Genomic DNA, 16,228 nt, shown 5'->3' on the forward strand with positions numbered 1-16,228 from the left:
CATAAAGCAAAAAAAACCACCAACCCAACCTATTACTAAGTGCTGTGAAAGGCAAATGCTCAAAAATGTACATGACAATCTTTACTTTGCATTTTGACTCAACACTACAGAGGCCTCTCTACCACAGTGTCCCAAAAAACAAAAATCCCTTAATTTGTCAGGAACCAATAAGCAAAATTTCAGCAGAGATTATGTCTCATGGAGGAGGGAGGAGCTAGCCCTCAAAAATTAACTATTCAGGTATAGATGATTTATGTACTGTGATTCCAAAACAGGCTTTGAAAATGAACTATAAGTCAAGAACAGCCAGAATTGTTCTATTTAGCTCATGTGTCTACTAAACAATCCTCTTTTTCTGTGTATCTGCTGCATTCTCTAGAACGGCACAACTGGGTTCTGTTTCTTTTGGTACCAAACCCGTTGTCATTTCCAGGCTAGTACAGACATAGCAGGATCGAGTAATTGGGAGAAATCAAACAAAAGCAGAGGCATATCATCAAAAAGTCAGCATGTCTGGAAACGATGCGGTTCTTGCTTTAATTGCACTGATGTAATGACTGAACCCAACCAATCATAAAAATATTCTGCCTGCCAGTGAAGCCACACCTTGACAATCAGCCTTTGCTCAAACACACATATTAGCGCCTCTTAGTTATACAATGCAGATCCATTTGGACATTGTTACACAATATACTGACAGGTTTGGGGCTATGTAAGTTTTCCTCGTTTCAAGCAAAGAAAAGGTAAGAAGAATAATATTTTTATATGTCATAGCTAACTGTCACTGGAATAATTCATTTTGTGATGTAAAAACAGTTGATGCAAACTGAAACATGAAAGGAGCTTCACAAAAATTGCAGTATGTACAATAGTGTTTTCTCCTTTTGCCTCTGGGCTGAAATACTATTTTTAGTAAAACATTCGCATTAATGCAATTGGGCCACACCTCAAAAGTAAAACTAAAGAGACAATTCTGACACTAGTATTAGCACAGGTAGCAGAATTTGGCCTTTATGAATTGGAATGATAGGACATAATAACGTTACCATTTGTATTTCAGAATGATCTTACAGAGTGCTGAAGAACAAAATATGAGCAAAAATATAACCACCATAGAGAAAAACTCTTAGCGTATAAGGCGAGTTCATTCTGACTCACAGTGCCTAATTCTTACTGCAGTTGTGCAATTACAAATACCACCTAGGCTGGTCAACTGAAAGAAGCACACATCCCTAGCAGTTGATGCTTTTTTCCTTTTTTTTTGCCCAATAAAAGAACTGTTCTTTCTAGCTTTGCTTTTGTGGTTCAACTCTTTCTACTTACATACTTGCCATTTTACCAAAACCTCAAAACCTTTCTAAGAAAAGTACCTGATGTGATAGCTCCATCTCTGAGGATAAGCCTTTGGAACAATTTCAAGAGCTAATGCTGAGTTTGAGGCTGATAAATTGTCTATAATTTTAAATTCATTCCCTCAAATGCCGAAAGAACCTATGGACTCAGCATCCTTTTGATATACATTTTAAAAATAAATTTATATGTATTTCTAGAAAGATGATCAATAGGTAGTGAAATGGGCACTCCTGTTCTTGTGATTTATATAAAATGACAAAAATGCTCCTGGCATTAGTCTGTGCAGTCTGTAGAATTTATATATATTTATTTATGAAGAAAATGATGCCATTTTATGGCAAGAACATGAACTTCATTAAGTTGTCATCTAAAAGATTCACTATGTGTTATTTGATAGGAAATATACATATTTTAAAACATCTAGTTAAAATACATTTAAGCATGTCCACTATGAGAAAACACAATAGCAGTTTTTGTGATGACAAAAAAAGTCTATAACTGAGATTGTCAAAGACCTCTAATGGATTTGAATCCATATATATGGATTAAATACGTATATAAATATACGTCCAGCAGATGTGACATACTCACTGGAACTGACATTAACACATAATAAAATAGCTTTGTAGTAAAGAGAAAACACATTATGTAGCTGGTTTCTCTACTTTCTATTTCATGCCTTTATTTTTATTCAAACACAAGAAATAGTAGTAATTCAAACACAAGAAATAGGACTCTGAAAAAGTTTTAAAGGTAACTTAGAAATGAAGAGAGGCTTTCAGGTCAGAAGTATTTGCAGAAAGTTCTGGTGTTTAAGAGAAGCTTCCTCTCTTGTCTACTTCTCCTTTCATTAACTATTCAAGCTGAATTCTTATTATAATTCACTTGGTAACAAATTACCGTCTTGATTTCTCAATGGGAAAAGCCATCATACATCAGTGTTATTGTCAAGCAGGTAATTATATTTTAAGAGCTTTATGCATATCATTGAAGTATTTTAGAGCTAACTGAAAACAATACCAAATTCTACAGAATCCTTAACCTTTTTTTCAGTTTATGGGGATTAAGATCAAAAAAAAAAGCAACCAACATATGGGCATAAAAGTACAGATGAAACAAAAATTACATTTAGTCAAACAAATCATGCAGACTCTAAGATTCAAATAGCAGGATGGATGTGTTTTCTAATCATGTGATATAATGGTGGAACTGTGTGTGTCCTTACACTCACCTCAAACAATCTTTGTTTTACTAAGTAGTTATACTTGCTATTTTGATTCTCTTCGGTGCAATATTTTCCTAACAATTTTATGGTTTTTGTTACCTCTAATCTCAGCTGAAGAAAACCAGCAGAACGGAAACAGATTAGAGAAGTACTGAAGATTTAATCTTCTAATGCTTTAATGCAGTGTTATCATATGCTATAATTTAGAAAAGACTAAGAACAATTTTGAACCCTCTCTGATTTAGCTGTAAAGAGCCTATATCCTTTGAATTTTTCCATAATCTCACACGGGAAGGAAGATTCTCTGACTTTCACAAACCACTACTGCTCTTGAAGCACTAGCTGCCACTTCCCATAAAAATCACACAATGCTCCTCCTTCCTACTAGATCACATAAAAATGACAAGTAAAATAAGTGACATCTCCGTAACTGACACTGAAGTATCATGTACGCAAGAATATGGTCTGTATCTACATTCATATATGAACCACACTCCAAACCCAGAAAATCTTACCTGAAATCTCCCTTGTTGTTAATAACTCTTTCTGCAGGGCAGTAGGGCGCAGCCGTTTCAAGTACCACAATTTCTACTTGTTTAGTGCTATTTCCGTAGGAATTGTTGACTAGACACTCCCAATCTCCAGATGCATCAATATCAATGCTGGATAGGATAAGTTCACTATAAAAATAAAAGATTAACTATTGTACATACTTAATTACATAGAGATTGAGTTATTGGTTTTCTGACATTAACTTATCTTCAGAGATTTTCTATGAAAATACAAGAACCGGTTTTGCTCTATGTCATTTTAGGGACAGACACTGTGTGAGTGATTGGAATTAAGATTTTAGAAGCACCAGTTTGGATTGATCACTCAGATCATGACAGGCTATAACACAGATTACCAATCAGCACAAAAGTATCAAAGGTACAGTTATGTATCAATGCCCGCTCTCCTTTCCCCAAATATTATAAAATGGGAGGGTTTTTTGTTGCATAAACAAGCACTCTAAGGTCAGAAATGCATTTCAAGTTTACAGCACAACCAATTCATAGAGAATGAGTCCCTTCAGCTGAGATTGCAGCTCCTATGGCATTTCAACAGCAGAATCTCCGGTGGCATGGGGAAACTTTTCTAGAATAGCCATTCACTTTAGAAGCTGGATGTAATTTTCCTGATGAATGCAAAATGAGATGAGGCAAATGCCGATATTTCTTTCAGTACTTTACTACTCATGAACTTCTTTCACACGGTCCCCCACAAAAATGAAATATAGTTATTTAAGTCCATACATTAGGGTTGCATTAACTCTTTATAATGAGTGTTAAACAAGTTAAATATAGAGACACTTTGTGGCTTCTCTTACAATACAAACATTGTGTGCAACTGAACCACATCAATATTTAGCTGCCTAAGCTAAATACTCTGTGTACAATTAGAGAAGGAGGAAATAATTTGAGAAACATTTAAAATTGTCTAGAACTGTTCTGGTTAGTATTTCCTGTATATTTTAAATCACACAAGAAGCTTTCCTGCTCCTTCTTCCTAAATGGATGTAAGGCAGGCCCTAAAGAAGTCAATAAAGTTTAGTTTTTCAATTGACTTCATCGATTACTGTAACTCCATACCTCTCATAGACAAAAATAATGCTAACGACTACATTTTGAGAAAATAATACATTAGATCTTAAATCTGCTATTCGGCTAGAAATAAATTTTACTACAGTTTTAAAGGAAGTACAGCTTTTGAAAGTAGTTGGGAGAGGAAAAAAGGTAGTAATTATCTGAAATATTTACTTTGCTTTATACAAATGGCTCATCTTTGAAAATGCCTTGTGGTTTAGACAATTAGAAATTATGTGGGAAGAAAGTGAGTACAGTCAGAAAAGGGGAGAAGGTACTTACAAAAAGAGAAGCATAGAATTTAAAAGTTATTAAACTGATTTCAACTCTGCATTTAAAATAAAACTTTAAAAAATTCTAATTGTGGCCTTTGGCACTTTTGTAAGGAGCCTGATATTTTGAAAGATATACATAGAATAATTATATATAATTTTTTTTAATTTTTTTCTCTTTTAAACTTCTTTAAAAATGTCATCCTTTTTCAGTTTAAACCTTTGTATATTATATATGCACTTTTATTAACTTGGCTACAAGAAAATATCAAATCTTATCTCCTATGTAGACTATCACAATCAAGGTAGGAAGTGATTAGACAGCTGCATATGTAATTTTCTCTTTGAAATATGCATACAGTGAAGGATAATTTTCTCAAGTACTTACTATAGGATCGTCTTCTTGGTCTCCAGAAAACAAGCAAACCATGGTAAATAGCCTTTGATTTAAGGTGCTTCTGAATTTTTGTGTAGTTCTCCAGATATTCAGTCAAATTTGTCATTAAACAGTAACTTCAAAAATCTCACACTCTTTCTATTTATCATGGCTTTGAGTTCCAAGTACCTTGTAACCCCCTAATTCATTTTTACAATGAATTCTAACATATTTTTATTGCAGAAAACATAGGAAAAGCATTACTAGCCATTCTCAGTCAGGGTACCTGAATATTTTCGTGTCAAAAGAATTAATTGTTCTCTTAAGAAGTCTCAAATGAAAAAGCTCAATAACAGCAGCCTCTTAGCTAACTTAATAATACATCTTTTTACATTCAGGTTGAAATACTTAAGTGAAATTAGCCAGTTGATAACATTTTTTTAATTAGATCTTCTATTTCATATGTCACAACAATCTCACATCATCCTTATAGTCAGCTGTGAAAGAATATATTCCTAGAGCTTATAAAAACAACTATCCATAAAAGCTCTTTTTCTCTGAAACAATAGGCAGCATAAATATTCACCTGTAGCATCAAGGCCCAGAGACTTCCCAAGTGAACAGTGTATGATAGATGTGCTGATCTTTTGCTATATTTCCTATGAAATATCTATAATAATTGTTAACAATAGAAATTTGTTAAAAATGGGAACCATGGCAATTTTAGGTAAACGCAGTACTTGAACATATTATCAGTTTTACAGGTAATCAATATGAAGATAAATAAATATGAAGAAAAAGGGTACATTTTCCATTTATTTATATTGTTGAAATGTGTTCCAATGCAAATTTATCTCCTGCTAAACAGATCTCCTGTCATTAGATGAAGTTTCCCAGTTTCACAGACAAATATTTCCTGATATATCAATGTTGCTTCTGCTAGAAACGTCATACTTGAACACTGGTTCAAGTTCTCTAAAATGATGAGTAAATCCTCACATCCACGCTTCTAATCTTCTGTGGCCCTTCCTTCAGATGGTGAACCAAAATAAGCCAGAATAGGTTTTGCAATATAGAAGAAGCTGTATAATGACTAGAACATGGAATTGCCTTCTGAATTGCCATCTGGCCACTGTAAATGATGCATTCATTTATATTCCTCTAGGAATATTTTGGATAGCAAGCCCAGTGGTGAAACTGTTTATTTACTTGCCATCTGGATATGAAAAATGATAAATTGATCCTACACCCCTGGAGAATACGGGGAACTAGATTAAAAAAAGAATAAAAAGTCTTTTAATTCTCAAAAGGAGCGGCCAACTTCATCCTTCAACATCTTCTCTACTTGCAATCCTTGCCTACTCCACAGTCCTAGCAGACCAAAAGGAAAGGATGGGGCTGTATAGCATTTTAAACTTTTTCATAAAATTTTCTACTTGGTCAGCTACATATTTTAAGTCTTGGCACTGTTACATTAGCATGCCCAGAAGTTCCCTTGTTTTTCTTACTTTCAGTAGAATGACATTCCTGATGTCTCTTGGCCGTGACAAAAAGTCTTGATAAAAGGCAAGAACTCTGCTGTGACCTGAGAACATAGCAGGACTCTCTGGTTTAGGAGCTTGACAAGAGCACAACAGAATTCAGAGAGGACACTACCTTTGTCTGTATACTTTTTTTGATTATCCTGTCTCACAGAAGCTAATAAATGTCAGGCCACAAATGAAATGATCTTGCCTCTACGATGCAGCTTTCCTAAGGACAGAGCGTGAGTCAGAAAGAGGTCCTACTCCCTCTACATTAGCAATCATATCCCACTCCTCAGAGGTGTGATTGATGCTACTTTTGAGGAAATTTTTGACCTACCAAGACATAAAACAAAGTCAGACATTAATGAGATGGTGTCAAGGCAAACTGAATATGAAGATTTCTGCCTGATGAGAACAAAAGCATGACTAGCAAGCTTTTCTCAGGTTTTCTTTTGAAATTATGGTGGCCTTCTCAGTACAAACATTGAAAGGAAGAAAGAGAATATACATGTTTCTTCTTCGTACTGGGAAATTTCATGCATGGTAGGATTTCTTTTTCAAATATGATGACTGGCATACTGCAAAATTAACTAAAATGTACAGCTGATGCAACTGCATCAAAAAGTCATTATAATATTCAATAGAAGCCCATGGCATTGGTCATTACAAAGAGAGGAACCATAATGCAGGCGGGAGCCATCCTCATGTAATCAAGTAACCTGTGACAATGGATTTCTATTTGAGGCATAGTTTTGCATTGCTGCAGCTATGCATAACTAATTAGACAATCAGAAGTAGGTCTCATTATGCAAAGTTACCCAACCATGTCCTGAAGTAATACCTTAGTGACATTTACTGTATGCCCCAGCAGTCATTTGCATGCCAGGAAACAGAGTAACAAATAAAGAGGAGACTTAAACACGGTATTTTGATTGGCTTTCCACAAGAAAGGCTTTAAAGTCTGACTTGAGTTCCTGTAAGACTCGGGAAGAACCAGGTGCCCTTCCTGGAGAAAAATAAAAATTAATTACTCAAACACAGATAACATGTAGGTTTCCTCATATTCTTCTTCAGACAGATAAATAGCAAATGCTTTTCTACAGTTCAGAGAGATGGCCTGCATAACCTGCCTCCAACCTATACCACCTTAAATTATTAATAACAACACAGAATTTAAAAAATGTGTGTTGGTCTCCAGAGTACACTGCTGCTTGGAATATAGCCTTTCGCAGGGGATATAAGGTTAAAACATGGAAAATGAAGAGAGAATGTGTAAATCTAGGCACTTTATCACAACTTAAATTGCTAGTCTGATCTCTCTGACAAAATTACTTATTTACCCATGAAAGAAACAGCTTTAGAAGGCTGATGGCCTTTAAAGAAAGCTTGTGTCCAGGCAACAGCAAGAGAGAAAAGGAAGATTAAAAATTAAAGTTGGTATTCATTTCATGTTACATGTCTAGCAAATATTTTCAGGTGTAATCAATTTGTCATACACATAGGAAATTCAATACACTTTATATTCTGTTTCTTCTGATTGATCGTAAAAACAAAGCATAACTTACTATTTAGTGCCATCTGTAGCTACCCAAGAAACGTAATGTGCTATAACGCACTTCTACTATAATTTATCTATCAGCTAATTTGTTCACATCAGTATGCTTGGACCATGAGAACAGTGGGACTGGGCTTCAGAAATGCCAATGGAAAGGACCTAATTTTAATGACAAGATACTGACCAAAAAAAAAAAAGAAAAAAGAAATACATTCTTACAAAATGGGAGAAAAGACCCATATGTCAGTTAGTAAACCATCTCTCCTTATTTTCCTTCCTTTCCTACTGCTCAAATTACATTGACTGAAATGCAAACATTCAAAAATGTTTTCACAGGCTAATGTTATCCATTTGTTATGTAAATATTTGCCCAATAGCAAGATGTGTTTTCTATAAGTGGGTGTCAAAGAAACTGTGACCTACATTTATATGCCATCAATTTGTTTCTTAAAATTGAGAAAACAAATACTACTAAGAGTAACTAAACCAAATCATCTTCAGAAACAGAGTCAGAAATCTAAATAGCCCTACAAATTACCACAACAGCTTTGGTTTCTTGTATGATCTTTTTCTCTCTCATTGAACTTGTCAGGTAGAGACAGACTACCTGTGCTGCATTGAAGGGTGTGCATAAAGATGTTTGCATTTATTTTCGTACTCCCACCATCCTAGAGTCAATCACGCCAGCCTAGCTAGCTGAGAACATAAAGTTTGTGTGGGAGGGGAAGGTATCAGCAGCTCTAGAGCACTCAAAGCTTTCTCTTGGTGGAGAAACCTGCAGACAGCTGGCAGGTCTGTGACGGCACAGTGCTATAAAGCTGTCTGAAGAGAGTACACCTGGGCCAGGGCTTATTTAAAGTACTTGGTGAATCAGTTGTCTATCATCGAGCTGCTTTTTCAGCTGGTGAAAGGTTTGGGGATGCTCAAATGTGGTTATTGTTATTAATTTGGTTCTACCAGCAAACTGCTTGACTGCAGGATGTACACAACTGCAGTCTTCTGGGGAAATGGAGCTACACCTGCTGTATGCCTTTCATCTGCCCTTAAGTAGTCTGTACGCTGCAATGTTACACCCAGAGAAAGCTTTATTTCATTAGCATAACTCTTGTGATCCGTACACTATCAGAGGTGCTTAGATAAAAATAACACTACGAAAATCAGTCCAATAGCCAAAATTGCATAAAAAGCTTTTAAAGTAAAGTATTTCCCAGATGATTCAGAAGTGTTAACCTACTTATGACAATTCTTGATTATTTGATTACGTGCTACTGGGACCAGCAAAAAAGAAAAAAAAAAAGAACACTCAAAACCCCCAAACGACACACACACAAAAACAAAACTAAAAAGCTACTAGATTAATTTTACAATTTCAAATTATTTGTCAAATGCAAACTATTTTGACAGAATTTCCCACTCTCTCTAGTTGTGGTGATGTTACAAATGCAGAAACGAATTATTTAATGAATACTTTATGGGATAGAATAATTGTATATTAGGGCTAGAATACTGACCTGTTTTATTTGCTGACCTGCAAGAAATATGGGAAGATCTAAAAAGGAGGCAAGATATAGCAGATTCCTACATAAGAACGTCAGGAACAATCTCTACTCTTTCTCCAGCATACAGTGTATCCCCAACAGTGTAAATTGGTTGGCCAGGAGTCATCCAATCAAAATACCATAAACAATTGAAATAGGGTTCTTTTATAGTGTAGGGAGAAAGAAGGGGAGGGGCTGGGACCTATTTTCATGGAATTCCAGCATGCCAATGGAGTAAAAAAAGCTTTCTATAAGTCCACAAGGAATATGTCCTACAACGCGTTCTCTACATTCAATAGATTGAAATACATAAAAAGTTAAAAGTAATACAGTTATTTGTTTTAATATTTCTAAAATGGTTTGCTTTAAAGAAATGGTCTGCTTCACCAGTATCTAAGGCGATTGACTTAGTAGAATGAGTACATCAGTCTGACATAGATCAGAAGTGCTCTGACAATCACAGCTGACACAGAGGGTTACAAACTACTGCCTGGAATGAGAAAAAAATGTATAATTATACCTTATATTGGTGTTGACAGGAAAAGTAATTTTCAAAAAACCAGTCCTGGGATGTTTACTCCAAACTGCTGCTGCAGTGCAGCATCTCCTCAGCTGTATAGCTGCAGCTGTTTGAAGGACCCCATTCAAATCATTCTGGCCCTAAAAAGTCAAATCAAAACTCTATTGATTCCCCCTTGCTGGGAGGGGAGTGCAAATTTTTGTTCTTAATACTGAACTTAACATTTCATTTCAGTGGTCTGGCTGGATGGACCCATACATAGCTGCAGGAAATAAGCAGAGACGGAGAGAGAGGTCAACATTTAGTGCAAAGCATCTTGTTAATCTCGTCTCATCATCACAAAAAGGATACTTTTTTAAAGTTCTTCAAGAAGGACTCCATAAAAACTTTCTGACTTACTATGTTTCTAGGCTTTTTTAATTCTACCAGTCAAAAATAGTTAGTTTTTTTCTGTGAAATACTTACTTATTTTCTGTGAAAATATCTATTTCTCAATTACTTTTCAATAAGCAGTTACCCAAATTATGCCTACAGTTTTTATGGCACAGCACATTTCTTACATAACTATCTATTCCTTTAACGGTAGAGGGTATTGTAGTTGCTGCTTGTGCTTTTCATAGTGTTGGTATACTTTTCCACAGGTTATATTTTAAATCATTACCCAAACTGGTTAGTAGTAAAACTGCCATTGGGTTTTATTCAGATAATTGAAAGATTTTTAGAGAAAAGGCCGAAGTCTAATTAATCTTCCAAATTAATTCACACGAAGATTTTCTTAATCTCAGTTAATGAAACCCTCTAACTGTGCATTTCATAATATTCTGCAATAATTTTAAATATTATCTTCCTGTCTGATACATTAGAACGTTGCTGCTAAAGTGCATCTGTCACTAGTCCTTTGCTGCCTACAGTGCCTGATGTGAGCCGTAGACCACTGTCAACAGGGTTTAAAGTAATCTCAAAACAATACAGAAACATTGATTTACAATTTAAACGGTTATTTTGCTTGATTTCTTTCCTAACTGCTCAACAGCTAAGGGTCAAACAGAGTCAATTACATGAACCAACAAAATATCAACTAAAAATTTTCTGCTGATTTCCCTGGGCTTCTCAGTATGACCCTCAGCTTCTCATCTCCAAATGCTCCTGACAGCAGAACACAAAGTGATTATAAAATACCAGAATCAGATTCTTTAGATCTATTTTAACATTTATTTTTGTTAATCTTGTGTAGAGTGAATCTCCAATATTTTGCCATGGTTTGGCACATATCTGAACTTCCAATTGTGTATCCAACCTAGCAACAGATCATCAGTGATATACCATTTTCAGACTGTTCTTAACCTAATATCAGTCCAAACCACTACTGCTTGTTGCATATCTGTTCCAAATATATTCTTGCCACAAACTATTAAGAGAGTCATTCGGATTCTTTCCACAAAAAATAGGCATAGAATTACTGCCTTTCTCCCAGAAGTTCTGGAAATGTTTTGTTCTTTCTTATACAGAATGCCTGCCTGGATCTCAGACTTGTCATGATACCACCTGTCTGCTCCTGAATTGATTTTCTTTCAATAATCGTATCTTAAATAATACTTATTCTTTTAGGGAAAATGTCTCTGCTAAATTCCAAATTCTTTACTAATAGCTGCAATGATAAAGTCAAGCACTTAACAGTTATTAATTGGACTCAAAATCCCCTTCAGATTACAAAAATGATGATCAAAAATTTTACTTCACACCATTCCTTTTTATTTTTTCCTAGTTTCTTCACTATTACAGTACGAGTACTCTCTTATCTCAAACATTACTATTTCTTTCATAGTTTACTTTTGGCCACCCCATATTGGCATTGGCTTCTATCAAAATGTAAGGAAGCGCTAGATGCTTTAAAAAACCCCAGATTCTTAAGCTTAGCTTTTCTTTAAAAAAAAAAAAAAAAAAAGAAGAAAGAAAAAGAAAAACGAATAACCAACCTTTATTTGGCAGCCATATTTAGAAGACTGAAATATTTAGGACAGAATTTAAGAGAAAAACACTATTTGTGGGGCATCACAGTTGAGACCTAATAGACTGTATTTCCAGGGGCAAATCTATCTGCATAACTTAACAAAAATTACATCTGAAAAACACTTCTGACATGAGCACCTGCTATACCAGGTTTAGTCGAGAGCATGTTAGTTTCTTCAGTTGTAGCACTCCTTTTTATGGGTTCTTAACTTTCTGCACAGTTTAATGTTTTCAGAAAGAGCAGTTGTGAACTGTAATGGTCCCAGAGCAGCCATTGCAGCTGTCAGAGGCATAAGCACTCTTAAACACTCTACACAAGTATTTACAGAATAGAACTAAAAAGACTTAAATTGTCATTACGGTCTATGTGGTAAATAAGAAACTTCCTGAAGATTAAAGTCTCTTTAGTTAATAAAACTAAAATATTTTCCTTTTTTAGTTTAATATTCTAATAACTGTCCTGCTAGCCTCTCCAAACACCGAAAGGGAACAGTGGGGAAGTCGGGAAAGATGCTGTGCTGCAGAGAATCATACATAATCTGCCTTCTGTGTGGTTTCAGGGATATGGGTTGTTTCAGTGACGCTTATTGTGATCAAACTGATAATCTAATATTCCAGGCTTAGAGAAATTAGGCTGTCTTCATGGAAACACAAGTAACAATTTCAGCTAGATCCATCCACAGATGCTACAAAATTAGTTCCACATCACATTTACATTTTCATGTATGACTATGACATTTATACGCAGGCACAATGACAGAAAATTCAACATGAGCAAAATCAAATATTATTATCATTGGCAAGAAATGGTAAATGCGAGCTAGCAGCAGAATTGAAAACACCTTCTCAAGCTCTCCTATAAGGGAATACTCTTTGCCAAGAAAAATGTCACAGGCCGGAATACAGTTCAAAACTTTAGTTTAATTGTTGTAACAAAAACATTTATTTCAGTTTATTCTGCTTTATCATAGGAGACAAAAAATACACATTTGGATATTTTATCCTTCTACTGTGCCAGTTAATAAAACAGAAGGGTTTAGTGTTATATTTGTGTTGTAAATCCACATCCAGAAATATCTGGAACTACCCAATAAAATAACCATCTAAAAATGTTTGAATAAGCAGCTTTTGGAACAGGACTACACCTCTTTGTTCTAAACTAGCTTCAGAAATCTTTAAATTGCTAAGCAGTACAAGCCAAAGCCTGTCCTTTTGTGCAATCACAGAAAGCCACAGACAGTGGACATTCACTCTAAAGAGTAGGTATAGGGAGGCAAAATATGACACTGTGAGAAGTGATTTTAAATTACCTTTATTTTTACTCCAAATCCCATACTTATCATATGATAACCTCAGGGAGGCATAGTCTTTCTGATGTTTCACAGTGCCTCCTACAACTGTGATTTAGCCTTAAGAACGATCACAAATTAGTGTGTAATAGCATGTAACAAGCATATTGATACATACTGTTGTAACAAGTAATAAGCATGCTATTACATATTATTTTAACATGTAATAATAATAATGATATAAATGGAATTATAGTATACATGGTCATGATGATGGGAGTAAAATTAAGAAATCCTGAAGAGAGTTTTTACAATCATAACTCAGCCAATGTTTTCTCATTTTCAGCATGAAGAGACAATACACCTCTAAAATTTATATTAAAAAAATCATTGACTTCAAAATAGTATGGTTTTTAAAAGCTAGTTTCAAAAGTATAGGTCTCTCATGCCTTTAGTAACTTAATTTTGATCAGCCCCTTGATCAAGGCAGAGTAATGACTGCTTGGGTATTAACATATTTGACAGGATAAGGACCATGCTGTACAATAAATGCAGTGTTGATGCCCTAATATATAGTGAAGTGAACCACATAGCTCAAATAAATGAGCAATTAAAATGCTCTGTGCTTTTAAATAGCTGTTTAAAGATTTTGAGTTTAAGTAAAAAAATATTTTGTCTCATTTTGACAGTCCATATCATAGAACTTGGACAAGTCAAAGTATTTTCCCTTTCTGTAACAGCAAATACGATGACGCATTTGGAGAACATTCTTTCTGAATACCCGGTCCCAGTGCATATTGCAACATGAGCATCAAGGTCACCTATTTAATGGCACAGAAACAAGGCAGGTAGCAGATCAACCGTCCGTCTTAAAATATTGCTATGGTAGACAATGATTTTTATCTGGCAAAAATTAAGCAATATAAGGTAAAATTCAGTCAAGCTACTTCTAAACTAGCTTTTTAAAAAGGACAGCTATTGTGAAAATCTTACCATTTATAGACAATTTATTTCAGTTTATTACTATGCTCTTACAAATTGCTTATACAGTGCGAAATATAATTCAGTTGAAAAATATAATGAGGTGATTAACACTATGTCTTTTAATTTTGATATCATGGAAATAAGAAGAACATGCTTTAATTTAAGTGACTCAGCAGTTAGATAATAGCTCATGCACTCGGCATTACCATAGTAATTGGTCTAACAGTCTTTATTACCCGCTACAGCCATAGACGTTGGTATTAGAAGAAAGCCAGTAGCTGTGAGAATAGGTCAGATCTACGCCTCTAGATCTACAGGACTCCAAAAGGGGTCAAATAATCAGTGAGTAGACAAAATTAATATCAATAAAGCTGAAAGACCCCAGTGGAGAGGAATTAATTTGACTCCCTTCATAACTTTCATTTGACAGTTCAAGAAGCATTTCAGGTCAATTATATTAATAGAAACTGGCAGAGTGAAAAGATGTTAATGATGATCCCGAGCTAATTAGCATAGCTATTTTCACTCCATCTTTTACAAAGACAAAGGCAAAACATAGACACAAAATCAGACTCTCTTTTTGATCAATGATGGAAATTGGCAGAGGACAAAAGGATGTGTGCAACACCTTAGCAGCTTTTAGTGACAAGACCATACTCTATGATGAAAACAAAAAATAAATGGAGAGTTTTATAATAATTTATTTAATAAGATTTAAAAGGGAAAACTGAAGCAAAATAGAACGATATGGTCATTGCCACGTATTAGTTTTTACTTCTTTTATAGAAGACTATTGTACTTTACTCCTCTTGCATTTTTCACATCAGCAAAGGTTTCTGTAGATCCCTGTCTCTCAAGCACACAGAGGCACACAGATGGTAAAAGTCATAGAAAGTGGAGAAAAAGTTTCATAAGAAACAAATATGAGATTACTTAACTAAAGAATATAGGATCCAGTATATTGGAGCCTACAAAAACTAATCCAAGCCTTTTAAATTGATAGTTCTTCACAGGCAGATCACTATGGTAGATCAATCTAGATGGTGTCAGGAAGAAGGAGTTTGGCTGTAGGTCACTCCCATATGCTACCGAAGCTATTCTAAGTTCAGTTTCTTTTCACTGTTTACTGTGTAAGAAACCATGTTTTCACCTTTTTCAAATACATAGTTGCTTAAATATGGATCCTTGGACACAAGAAATACGATTTGAAACCACAGCCATTCATAGCCATGAAAAACCTATACCCGTGTGTATTCCAATTCAAGCATGCAATTGAATTGCTTCAAATAAAACAACTCCTGATGCATGTTTTAATGAAGCTCAGTGCAAGTGTTGCATCTGTTCACCTTGCCTACAAGTCTGACTATTACAAGGAGTATACATTACCGTGTAATTAAGCAGCAGTCATGAATGATGCTGTCCTCCACAAATATGCCCCTCTCTTCATCTGTTTCGATCAGACGACCAGCATGGTACCAATGTACTTGGGTGGTATTGTCAACATATGTTGCAGTACACTGAAATGGCAAGCGGTCTCCATGAAAAACCACTTGTCTTTGTGACGGGATCAGCTCAAAAAGAGGGAGTTCCAGAGGCCCAGCTGCAGGGAAAATGAAACAAAACAGAACAATAGGAGAAAAACCCCCTCACAATGAATTCCTCTCTTGAATATTGTGAAGTGAACTAATTGTATACAATTCTAGCTTCCTAGATCTTAACATTAAAGCACTAATATAAAAGATATGCCCACAAGCTTCAGCCTGATCATGTAGTGAATTCTAGAGATCACATTAATTGGTGCGAGCCAATAATAATTACAGGATTACTAGAATAGCTACAGAAAACGGGTTTCACAGAATGGTTCACAGTATTGGTTAGGTTGGAAGGGACCTCTTGAGATACTCCAGTCCTGCTCGTACTCAAAGCAGGATGCTTCAGTACGGGGTGGGTGGGTG

At 35.1% G+C, this 16,228-nt stretch overlaps 1 protein-coding gene across 1 annotated transcript in view; it reads right to left on the reverse strand.

Moving 5' to 3' along the window:
- LOC104282385 (probable G-protein coupled receptor 125) overlaps positions 1 to 16,228 on the reverse strand; it is a gene marked incomplete at its 3' end in the record, with an annotated part of 200,283 nt that overhangs the window by 97,704 nt on the left and 86,351 nt on the right. Inside the window, exons 6-7 of the mRNA XM_009880474.1 lie at positions 15,660 to 15,873; positions 3,094 to 3,258 (exon numbers count right to left, since the gene is read on the reverse strand). Coding sequence (XP_009878776.1) covers positions 3,094 to 3,258; positions 15,660 to 15,873 — 379 coding nt within the window. The remainder of the gene's footprint in view (positions 1 to 3,093; positions 3,259 to 15,659; positions 15,874 to 16,228) is intronic.

This window comes from Charadrius vociferus, unplaced genomic scaffold (assembly GCF_000708025.1).
Source record: "Charadrius vociferus isolate BGI_N301 unplaced genomic scaffold, ASM70802v2 scaffold443, whole genome shotgun sequence".
Taxonomy (NCBI): Eukaryota; Metazoa; Chordata; class Aves; order Charadriiformes; family Charadriidae; genus Charadrius; species Charadrius vociferus.